Source organism: Sinocyclocheilus rhinocerous, unplaced genomic scaffold (assembly GCF_001515625.1).
Source record: "Sinocyclocheilus rhinocerous isolate Xijiao unplaced genomic scaffold, SAMN03320098_v1.1 scaffold1600, whole genome shotgun sequence".
Taxonomy (NCBI): domain Eukaryota; kingdom Metazoa; phylum Chordata; class Actinopteri; order Cypriniformes; family Cyprinidae; genus Sinocyclocheilus; species Sinocyclocheilus rhinocerous.
The window spans coordinates 1,252,476-1,264,168 of NW_015665129.1; the positions used below are offsets into that span (position 1 = coordinate 1,252,476).

The 11,693-nt window shown below is 37.4% G+C and overlaps 2 protein-coding genes across 2 annotated transcripts in view; both read right to left on the minus strand.

The window, feature by feature from the left end:
• Window positions 1-428: 428 nt before the first annotated feature.
• dnajc5aa (DnaJ (Hsp40) homolog, subfamily C, member 5aa) lies at window positions 429-5,373 on the minus strand. The gene is made up of 5 exons (XM_016542288.1): window positions 5,262-5,373; window positions 2,374-2,505; window positions 1,288-1,501; window positions 902-1,073; window positions 429-791 (listed from the first exon to the last, which is right to left on the minus strand). The coding sequence occupies exons 2-5, from the start codon at window positions 2,481-2,483 to the stop codon at window positions 679-681; spliced, it is 609 nt and encodes a 202-aa protein (XP_016397774.1). The 5' UTR covers window positions 2,484-2,505; window positions 5,262-5,373; the 3' UTR covers window positions 429-678.
• Window positions 5,374-6,705: 1,332 nt separating this feature from the next.
• Window positions 6,706-11,693, minus strand: part of slc17a9a (solute carrier family 17 member 9a) — an 8,401-nt gene continuing 3,413 nt past the window's right edge. The window contains exons 4-13 of the mRNA XM_016542286.1: window positions 10,683-10,782; window positions 10,046-10,170; window positions 9,539-9,638; window positions 9,227-9,323; window positions 8,858-8,945; window positions 8,607-8,641; window positions 8,365-8,480; window positions 8,130-8,185; window positions 7,999-8,028; window positions 6,706-7,360 (exon numbers count right to left, since the gene is read on the minus strand). Of these exons, the coding sequence (XP_016397772.1) occupies window positions 7,194-7,360; window positions 7,999-8,028; window positions 8,130-8,185; window positions 8,365-8,480; window positions 8,607-8,641; window positions 8,858-8,945; window positions 9,227-9,323; window positions 9,539-9,638; window positions 10,046-10,170; window positions 10,683-10,782 (914 nt within the window). The 3' untranslated portion in view covers window positions 6,706-7,193. The remainder of the gene's footprint in view (window positions 7,361-7,998; window positions 8,029-8,129; window positions 8,186-8,364; window positions 8,481-8,606; window positions 8,642-8,857; window positions 8,946-9,226; window positions 9,324-9,538; window positions 9,639-10,045; window positions 10,171-10,682; window positions 10,783-11,693) is intronic.

The following is an 11,693-nucleotide window of genomic DNA, read 5'->3' on the forward strand; positions in this document are numbered from 1 at the left end:
ACCGAAACTCAATTAAATGACACAAAGCAGATAAAATTGCCTACAGGGACATGTAAGATTCAAACTCTGCGGTAAACCAGGAAGATTGGCGAGGTATGCGAACTGAATATTTGAGATTTTACAAATGAAATATATTCCTGCTGTTTCTCAGCGCAGTCGCACTAGTCTTCGAACACCTATGGCAAGTTCACGGAGTCAACTTTAAACCACACTCAAGTACTTATAAATGGGAACAAACATTTCATGTCAATAAATATAGCGGAAACTGCGCAAAATTCATTAAACGAAGTCAAGGAACAGTGCATGCCACAGGACGACGAGCAAATCTGCCTGGAGGAGCAAGGGAACGAGTGGAAGGCAAGATCGGAGGTCAAAGGCAACAAAGAGATCAGGGTAAACGACAGGATCTTTTTTTATCTTTTTTCTTAAGCTCGTTTTTTAAGCTACGGTACGGTGAGGCGGATGTGAGCCACTCTTGTGTGGGTGATGGAAGTGGTGCGTGAATCAGGGACAGGATACGCTAAAGAATTCAGCTCCAGCGCTGGCTTTCCTCCTCTCAAAAACAGGCTTTTTTTAGTTGTAGTTGAAGGATTCTTTCCATTCATTTTTTTCTCTCGGAGAGATGGTGCAGAGTGGTGAGAGACAATCCACAGGGTGAAGGTGAAGAGAGTGGGGCATTTAATTGAAGCCGGTGTCAGTGTGGTAAGTAGAATGGTAACCGTCAGACGTTAGCTGGGTGGTTTCTGTGGCAGAAGAGGGCTGCATCACGATGGGCTCACCTCCACCTGCCTCTGCAGAAAGATTTCAACAGGACATAATGGTTTAAACATAAAGAATCCGGAGGATCATAGGAGTAGCTGTTTGAAGGTGGCATGTTATGGGTATATAGCACACATCTAACCTCTCTCATCGGACTGCAGTTGGGCCTCTAAGTCTTCAGGGGAAACATAGAATTCCTGTTCCTGTCCCTCAGGTGGCCGTGGTTTACACTTCCCACAGCAGCAGTTACAACAACAGCACAGGCAACAGCAGAAGTAGCAGCCTGTGGCCAGGCCACAGAAAATAAACAGAGCCTGTAGGGGGAGACAGAGATCAACACAACAAATTAGAGCGAAAAAACACTTGAAATGACTGTCAAATGTTTTTTGAGCACCAAATCAGTATATTATAATGATTTCTCAAGGATCGTGTGACACTGAAGACTGGAGAAATGACTGATGAAAATGCAGCTTTGCCAATACAGGAACAAATTATTTTAAACCTAACATAAAAACTCAAGAGTCTTACCTTGGCCCACCAGCTGGATAGGACAAAGTAAGTGTTGACGTTCTCTTCTCCAAACTGTTCAGCCACATAAAGTCCCAGAGAGCCATACTTATCATAGATGTTTCTCTTTGTCGGGTCGTTAAGGATGGCATGGGCATTGTTTATCTCTTTAAACTTATCAGCTGCCTCAGGGTTGTCAGGATTCTTGTCAGGGTGATATTTCAATGCCAATTTCCTTTAAAAGATAAAAAAGGACACATAAACTACATTAAATGCATTCAGATATAGGCATTTCGACATAAGGGGAAAAAAAATTGTTTTTTTTGTATCAATATATCATATTTGAATGCAGTCTGATAAGACTGTTGCAAAATAAATAATAATTAATAAAAAATAAAATAAATGGAAATAGATTTTATTGTATTGTTTAATTTCAATAGCAATTCTAATCTAACCATAAACAAATTATTAATTTGGTGTAACACTGAAACAAAAATATAAAAATGTGTTTTTATTTGTATCAATATATCTGATAGGGGGCGCAGCCCAAAATACCTGTCAATATCACAAAAAATTATTTTGTTTTGTATTACTTTGTTTCTTATTAGTCAAGCAATTTTTACTAAATTGAAATAAGTCAGTTTAAATATAAACTGACTTTTTTTTTAATAATTACATTTCATTAGTCAGTATTTTCATTAATATCACACTTTTTAATTATACTGTAAAATGTGTTTAGTATCTTTTTTTGGTATAAAAAATGGTATTGAGAATCATGAAAGATCATTAACCTATAATACAATGATAGCAATGCTGTGGTATTTCCAGGTTATCGTACCATGAAAATCTCACATTGTGATATCGCTGTGAATATCGCTCTATTAATGAATCCATTACTTTTGTGTAGTCCTAGGGTAGGCTAAAACTGTGCATGGCAAACGGTCCCTGAATGCACTTAGTTTTATTGAGCTGCAGGCTTCCACATTGCCGTGTGCTGCATTTAGCCTATAAACATCTGATGAAAACTCCAGCCAGTAAAAGTGAAATGGAGCAGAGCAGAACACTGTACAGGAATGCTGATTAAACGACTGAGCTTCTCAAATTCACCTGTATGACTTCTTGATGTCATCGACAGTGGCCAGTTTGTCGACACCCAGCACATGATAGAGTGATTCTCCAGAGGTGGAGAGAGAGCGCTGCCTCTGCTGCTCAGCCATGGCAAATCAGGTCCTCAACAATCTGAACACACACAAACACACAACATGCTGCATGCTAATATTACAAATCTCTTATAAAATACAAAGCATGAATATTGAAGCATTTATTTTGAACAACGGGGAACATCATAATGCAATATTTCCAAATGAGGACACTGGCCTAATGACAAATGACCTTATCATCATCACTATAAATCCAAAATAATGATGAATCCTCATTATTTGCTAAAGTCATCGATTGATCTTTTCTTGCACTCTTCATCAGGCTTTCATTTTTAGTCACCATAAGTTTACTTAAGTTCTTTTTAATTAATTTTATGTATTATTTTGGATAAAGTTGAAATATTCTCAAACTGAAGTGAGGTTTTATTTCATAAAACATTTAAGTAAACAGAACCAAATTTCACAGATCTATGATTTGAGCAGAAAGCTTTTCCAACCCCCCAAGTACTTTGCTGTTCTGATTAAATCTAACCAACAAAATCTCATTCAGATGTCTGCTCTCGTCAAAGTTTATCGACTGTTTATGAACCCTTGGAGTGGCTAAATATGTACTGATTATACATTTGCCTCTAAAAAACCCAAGAGGACACAGAAAACGCATTATCAGATGAACAGCAGACATGCAAAGAGAACATGTCTGATATTCTCCAGATCATAGTTTGACGTTTAAACACTAAAACCACTCAAGATAATTAGTAGTTTAAATGGATTTCAGATCAATACTCATCTTAGAGACTAAACAGATCAGCGGGATCTTTTAAAGATGGCATAAAGGGCCCAAACAACAATAAATTTCATGCTGCTTCTGTCATAGCATGATGTTCAGGCTATTGACACAAGAACAGTATCACAAAGATGTTTCTAATGACAACCTGCCTAACTACACACTAATACAGTGATGTTGAACAAACTATCATTACTACTGTAATGATGACATAACTAGCACTCTCTAGTGATCATAAGCATTACTGATGATTCATCAGCTGACTCACACTTTTCCTGTCAGCTAATTCTTTTGTGTTGATCCCCAGAAAGAGAAATCGATACCACAGGATATCACAGGTTTCAGTTTCCATATTGTCATGTGTAGACTGTAGACCTGAACCTTATTATGGTGTAGGCTACCGAAGGACATAAAACACAAAGACTGACACAGTTTCATATCAGTAGAACAATAAAGCAAAGTGTTAATCTGTCCCTCTATGTGCTTGCTTGTCTCATCATGTCTGGAGAGGCCTGGGTTTGTGTCAAATCAATCTTGTACACCACAAAAAGCTTTACTCAGCTGACTGATACCTCCGATAGTTTACTCAGCACTGCCAGACACTAATAATTCAGACAAGCATTCAGGGTTCCTGAGGAAGAGTGTGAGACTCCTCAAAAGAAGATATCTAGGCAATTGTGTGTGTCAGAGATTAGTTAGAAAAATGTAATAATAGCTTTGTTGCATCATTTATAACAGACCCCTAAACACCAAATTCTGTTGTGAACTCTGATGTGTTCTTTAGGTAATGTGTATTTGACGCTGTTCACTGTAAGTATTGTTTATTATGGATGTTAATGATAAGCATCCATATCGGATAAAATGATGATAAAAATCCTCAGTATTACAAATGTTATGTGTTATGGTGGCACATTTTCCAGAAGCATCGTGAGGATTCAGGAGCTGAAGAAATGGCCTGGCTGCATTCAGCCTCACATGAAACGTTCAAACAGACCCACCCATGATCCACAACATGGTGTCTGGGTTGACAGCTCACACGATTTAGTGACAAAGCCAATAAGCAGGAATTATAGGAAGAGTTTCATTAGCGGTTCTTGAACGCGCATTGTTAGGGATTCTTTAAAAAAAAAAAAACTCAATCGATGAATTGACTCAACCTGGACGAATGACTCTGTTGAGTCGATTCTTTTATTCACTTCAAAACATATAGCGAGACCAGTATAGTGATTCCCAAATGAAAGACTGAAACTGACATCTGAATAACTGGTTGTTCAAATGGAAACGTGTAGTTAAGTAATATTTTATAAAAATATATAATTGTAGATGTTACCAATTTAAAAAAAATATATTAGGACAAATCATTCCACTGCATTTATTCTGCCTGTAAAAGTATGTGTAGTTAAATGTAATTAAAAATGTGCAAACACGTCTTCTTTCTGATTTAATTATATCTTAAATTATTTTATTACTTGGCAACAGAGGAACCAGAATCGAATCGTTAAATTCCGCACGATTCCCATCCCCACCGTTTACAGATCGACACGCAACTGCGCTATTCGGTCTGCATGAAAGAGCGCTCGTTTTTACAGCAACAAATGTCGCACTATGTGTCCGCATCAAGGCATCTCTATTCAATACAATGTTAACAAGAGACACAATACACATATGATGCATTCACTCATATTATAAAGCTGAGAAGGGGCGATTTGCTAATGTGAATCTGAGCAACAAACGGCAGACCGTTTTTTCTGTTCAAAAAAAAAAAAGGTGATTGCGATCTACTGTGTTGATAGATTACTGCAATAGATTACTTCACCAAACGGAAAGGATTTACAGTTAATCTCTAACACGCTTCGCTTCTGCATCACCAGTACGGGCCCCGGTGCTTTGCTTTGCGCTCCAGCATCCATATTCTCTGGCCTGTTAGCTTCCCGTTCTTCCCGTTACACCACATAAGACCAATTCACCCAAGCCCACTTATAAATCAAGAGAGCAGACAAAATGTGTTTTTTCTTAAGGTGTAACGTGGGTTTAACGCATGCACCGCTTACCGTTTCGTAGGCCCCGGCTTCGTAATTAATTTAAGTGCGTTAAAGAAACCGATGTTACATTTGTGGTTGCATCCCCAGGAACCGCGCGATCACGTAAGTGTACCAGATGCAGCGGATCTCGCTCGGCTCCGCCCACCCGTGACATCACCACAACGACGTGCGCATCACCCCCTGTAGAACTAGGCCCGTTTCACCGGATGAAAGGGGTCTTACACTGTCATCGAGAGGATATGGCTCAGAAAACCAAACAGTAACCCTTATATTACCTAATGCCATGTGTTTTTAAAGAACGGTAAACAATCAATTTTGGTACTGTTTGTAATGACCCGTAATGTTTCACTGATTTGTGATTTTTCATGGAATCATGCGGCTCTGATTTGTCCTCTGTCTCCACCTTCTGGTGAGTGAGCTGGACTTGCATCGAATCATTTGTAGGCTACACAAGAAACACTTAAGACTGAGACAGTTTAATTATTCCAATCATATTAGTGGAAAGACAATTGTCCTACTGTTTCAAATATTTCCGATTAAATTAATTTACATTTTAGATAAATATTTGTTATACATGTAGCCCAGATGGGATTTTATTCATATGCATATAGAAATACAGACTGCAAAGGGTTAATACGTTTAGTTTTAAGGTACTAAAATTTACATGCGTTCATACAGCCTAACTGGTTTCCACTAGAATGCCTGCTCATCTTCATTTTACTGGTCTCTGATTGGGTTATTTTCAGTGTTTACTGTTCATGAGTGGGCGGGGCTTAGGAGATGTGCGCAGCAATTGCAGCTTGTAAGGAGAAAGTTAAAGGAACTTGCAATCCACGTTAGTTCTCTACAAATATGATAAAGTACACCCAGTAATATGGATGACAAATTGGTGTGCTCTTCTGGGATGCTTATCTACTTGCTTAAAGGAAACGGACAGTTGTTTCTTTAGCCATTTGTTTATTGACCGGGAAAATCTCCTGATCCATGGAAAAAGAAGTTTTCTTTGATGAGTTGTGGCGCTGAATACTCTTCACTGGATCCCGTATCTGCTGAACTTGCCGCCCTGTGCAGTTGTGCCTGTTCGTGGTCACTACAGCCTCTCAGGTCGTGAGTACTATAAAGTACGTGCAGTTAAACAAATTTTGTGTTGCTTTTAAAGTGAAGCGGCCAGTTTTTGTTTTTTGGCCACCACGCTCTCAAGCCACGTCCCAGGCCTGCAACGATTTATTTTGTTTAAATATGATGGAACAAGAGACAGATGTATGTGTGCGGGCCCACTTAATTTAATGTCATAGACGTTCTACTGATTTTAAATTTCATTTATCTTGGTGTCAGTTGAACAGAGGGTTTATATTGAAACTGCTTTTTATAGTGTATATTGTTTAACTATTTGCTTTTATTTTCAGTTTCATATTTAATTGTCTATACTGAATACTTTTAATTTCAAGTTTACTTCAGTAAATTGTATATAATTTCTCCCATTCACATTTGTTGTGTTTGAGTTTACAACAGTTAATTAAAAGATCCCATTTTAATGGGATATTTGGAATTAAACGTGAAATTACTACATAAAAGGGAGGCACCGTCAATAAGTGTTGTGTAAAACCAATAGTTACAAAAAGAAACGTAACACCTGAGTTATTTGTTTTATTAGTATTTATTTTCAAACCACACCCAGGGCCCCATCCCATGTTACAGTTTTTAAAGTAGTTTAGCTACCTATAACCAGCACTGGGAAAAGGGGTTACATACAAAACATAAAATGTGTTTCATTGCATCATTTTCAACCAACCCTGCCAAATATAATACACATTTAAATTAATAAATATATACTTTCTAAAACATTATATAAAACACAAGTGTTGAGGAGTTTCAATCCATTTGTTACAAATGACAAATAAGGAAACCCCAATATGTCTCGGTGAGTGGAAGAATTTGTTTTCAGCATGATGTTGAGATAATCTGAGGCTGATCAACTCGTTTTGCTTCACCCAGCGCTATGAATATGGTGACACCAATGACGTTCACCACAGCCAGGACTGAGAACACATTCACCCAGGAACCTGTGACCTCAATCATGTAGCCAGACATGTACACCAACAACAAACCTGTGAAGTATAGTACAAAGAGAATAAGATATGGGGATAGAAGAAGAGCAATAGAAAAATAGGTATTACAATTAACAGTACAAATGAGGTAGGATATTAGACATAAGTAATTGCACAGGGCTTGAATGTGAACTTATACCATTTTGCAGATTAGTTTAAATTATGAGAAAAGTTAAAATTCTGACATACTAAATCAAAATTATTAGATACAATTTATAATTGTCTAAATTGAGACAAAACTTTGATTATTTTTGAAAAATAATAAAAAATGAGATACAAAATTATGATCAATAATTATTGTCATATAAAGTCCAAATTGACAATTATGACATAATTTGAAATTATGAAATAAAAAGCCAATTAGTGTCATATACTTCTTTTATCATAATTTATATAATTGTTTGTCATAGTTTTAACTTGTGTAATTACGTTGTCAACATTTTCAGATTAAAGATTACTTCAATATTAGATTACTTTTACTATTTACATTTTTCTAATTGTCAAATAGAATTTAGATAGTGTACACTGACCTATCAAAAAGTACTTTAAATAAAATATTTCAATATTCCTTCCACAAGTATATGAGGGCATTACAATGACTGTATACATTACATTACAGAAAAAGGATTATAACCCACCAGTAAAAGCAGAACATGTGTTCATAACCCCTGTAAGAAAGAGAGCAGCATATTTAGAACAATGCTTAAAACATACTGTGATAAAATAAAATATTCCTGGATTTCTTTTTTACGAGCAGAGGTGGACTCACCAAATAGGGCTCCTGCACATGATGGTGCCTGGTCATGCACATTCACAGACACCCCACTGAACATGAAAATACACACACAGGTTACTCTTGTTTTACTACCTCTTCACAATACAATCAGCTGTTGATTGGCTAAATCTTCTACACATTTATATTTGAGCATGAAAGATCTAATAGACTATATATAGGCTAATCAATGCTGTAAGATCATGTTTTGGATATGACAGTTCATTCTAACCTGTTATTAAATGTAGACAGTCCAACAGCCAGAGACACACACGCCACAGCATGGATAAAGCTGTCTGTCTTACAGAGAAGGAAGATGAACACACTGGCTACTCCCATTGCAATGAACTACACAAGCATGTTTCAAACAGACACACACAAACACAACAGATTACATAATGCAATTCATGAATTGTTAATGTAATTTTACTCTATATCAGGACACGTTAAAGCTCATAGCTGATGTTGTGTTACCTGCATCAGTTTCCTTACAGTCACAGTCCCGCAGCCTGACATAAAGACATAAATGTGACTAATTACTGACAGAGACATTAGGGTTAGAAAAATACAAAAGGAAGCAAGAAGGTCCACACCTAAACCTAATTACCAGTGAGGAATAAGCAGATTGTATTAAAATGCACAAATGAGATGCAGAAATTCATACAAATTAGACACCAATTCATTTTAGTTTTGAATTGCTATGAGATTGTGTTGGTTTTGTTCACCTTGCCTAATGAGATGATCAGAGATAGAGCCTCCAAACAGTGAAGTGGGCAGCGCTACAAACCAAGGGATCACATTAAACACCCAATCCTGTCATCAAACAAAATAAATAGGGAATGCTTTAACAAAATGACAACATCAAACGACCAGTCGTAGCAAAAAACAAAACAAAAAAACATCAAAACCTCATGTGCTTCCTCTAACCTGAGTGCACAAAAACACCATCTTATGATTAAACATTTCGTTTAGTAATATAGTTAGATATTGTCACTACTACATATTAATATTACTGGTAAGTAAACTGGGAGTGTAAACACTAATAAAAAAAGAAACAACCAATAAAATCAGCTAATGTGCGATGGCTGGCATACCTTGGCATAAGGAAACATGTCTTTGAAGAATGTTGGTAGCCATGACATGAGTGTGTAATTCGTGCTACTAAAGCAGAGATGAGCAATGATCATAGCCCTAAAACACATACACATGCATTGAGCAACTTTCTGTATTAATACTTGCACATCTTTTAAAAGATTGAAGTTTTAATTGACATTTTATGAGAATGAGTGTCGTAAAAACAATACAGTCCTGACACAAAACTTTGGAATGGAAAAAAAACATAACAATACAACAATGAGTGAAAGTAGAGAGTAAAATGAGGGATATGTCGATGTTTTGAACCTCACCAGACACTAGGCTCTCTAAGGAGATTCAGCCAATTGACTTTCGAGGATTCAGATGTAGAACTACTGCTGATCCACAGTGAGTCGAGAGAGAAACTTGGACCTGTAACAAACAATTAAACAAACTCTGTACGGACACATTTTAAACTGTAATATATAACAAACACGATTTCTGAACACCAACATGAGATTATTAAGATATAGCAGGGTCCTCGGTATAGAAATCTCTTATTTAGTAGTGCTGCATTGTGGTGAGTCAGATTTTTAAAAACAGGGTGTTGTAAAATAACACTGGCAAAAAAGATCCAATTATTCTATCCACACAGTTGCTATGGCAAACACAAATACTGAAGCCAACACTGATTTTCTCTGATTCACTGCGACTTCTCTAAGAGACTTCATTATACAAATTCTGACCTTCAGAGCAATAAAATAGCACTCAATCAAGAACGAGTGCAAAATCTCAAGAACAATGCTACTTACACATGTAAAGGACCACAATTTAAGTACCTTGCAGAAGACATTTCCATACACAACAGGTCCAGCAAACAGCAAGGAGACCAGCTCCATAAAACACACTCCCCCATCCAAACCAGTCCAGCATCAGGGAACCTACACCTCCAACCAGCAGCATCCTAAGAGAGACAGACATCTCAATGACAAAATCATGAATAGTGTGGAATAGGGGTGGGAGGAATTATTGATTCTTATAGAATACTTTTATGATAGGAAACTGATGTAAACACAGTCAGTTATGTTTTCAGAACAGGACAAAACATCTGATATGTCGAAATAGATCTGTGCAGTAGTATGAATGTAGCCTATTAACAATTGTTTTGATTTATTATTCATTTGTAATTATTTTAAAAAGTAGCCTGCTTATATCATTTAATAAAAATGCACAATATAAATCTGATATAAACTATATATGAAAATGTAGCCATGTGCAGTAATATTGAAAGCTGAGGATGCAACGAATCGTGACATAAAGTGAATCGAATCGTGAAACCAGTGAAGATTCACACCCCTAGTGTGGAACACTAAATTACGGTATGTAATTCCAGTTTTATTTTACATTTCAAATAAATAAATAAATAAAAATATGAATTCAAATAGAATGATTGGGGAAACTATTATTATATCTTACCCTAGGTAGCACCCACAGGCCAGAGTGCTCATCAATAAACCTCTCTCTCCCTCCTTCACACGCTGAGCACAGATACTGACAAGAGAAGGGTAGTGAACCCCTAAAAACAAAGAGAGCATAACACAAACTCACAATCATGTCCTACTGAGAATTGCTTTTTACCGTTAAAGGCAGAGTAAGTGATTTCTGGTAGCCAATGTTGATATTTGAAATCACCAAAACAAACACGCCCCTACCCCAAAAGGGTCTTGCCCATTGTGATAGCTCCGCCCCACATATACGTACGCAACCCAGGCAACGATTAGTTCTGTGAAACAAAGCAAAACCAATGTTACACCGTGTCTACGGACGTCAACGGCGCGGCGCAACAAATCCCCGACAGAAAACTGCTGCCGGGTTCTATTTATGACGTGCTGACACAAATTTCAAATGGTTTTCAACGGTCGTTTGAGTCCAGTGTAGGCAGACTTTAGCTGTTGTAGACACACGTTGTTACTCACCTATTGAGAAGAAACAAAGCAACCTCGGCGTCCGATCGCAGGCCTCCGCTCCTTAAGTTCTCTCCAGCGCTGGAAAGCTGATCCGATATTTACACGGGTCCTACTTCTTGCCTTATCCTTCCGCAGACGTTTTCCTCTTTTGTTTTTTATCCACCATCTCTATCTCTCTGTCGCTCGGCTCGGCTAATGTCCGTCCCATGCACTGAAAGCTCTCTCCTCCACATCACGAGTAGACACGCCCCTTATTGCTGATTGGCTACAAGTTTGTTTTGCGATTCGGCCCGAATCAGTTTTCTAAAGTGTTTTTGAAAAATCACATACCCTGCCTTTAAAGGAGTATTTATTTCAAAAATGAAAATTAACTCATCCTCAGGCCATCCAAGATGTAGTTTGTTTTTTCATCGGAACAGATTTGGGGAAATTTAGCAGTACATCACTTGCTCAACAATGGATCCTCTGCAGTGAATGGGTGCCGTCAGAATGAGAGTCCAAACAGCTGATAAAAACATCA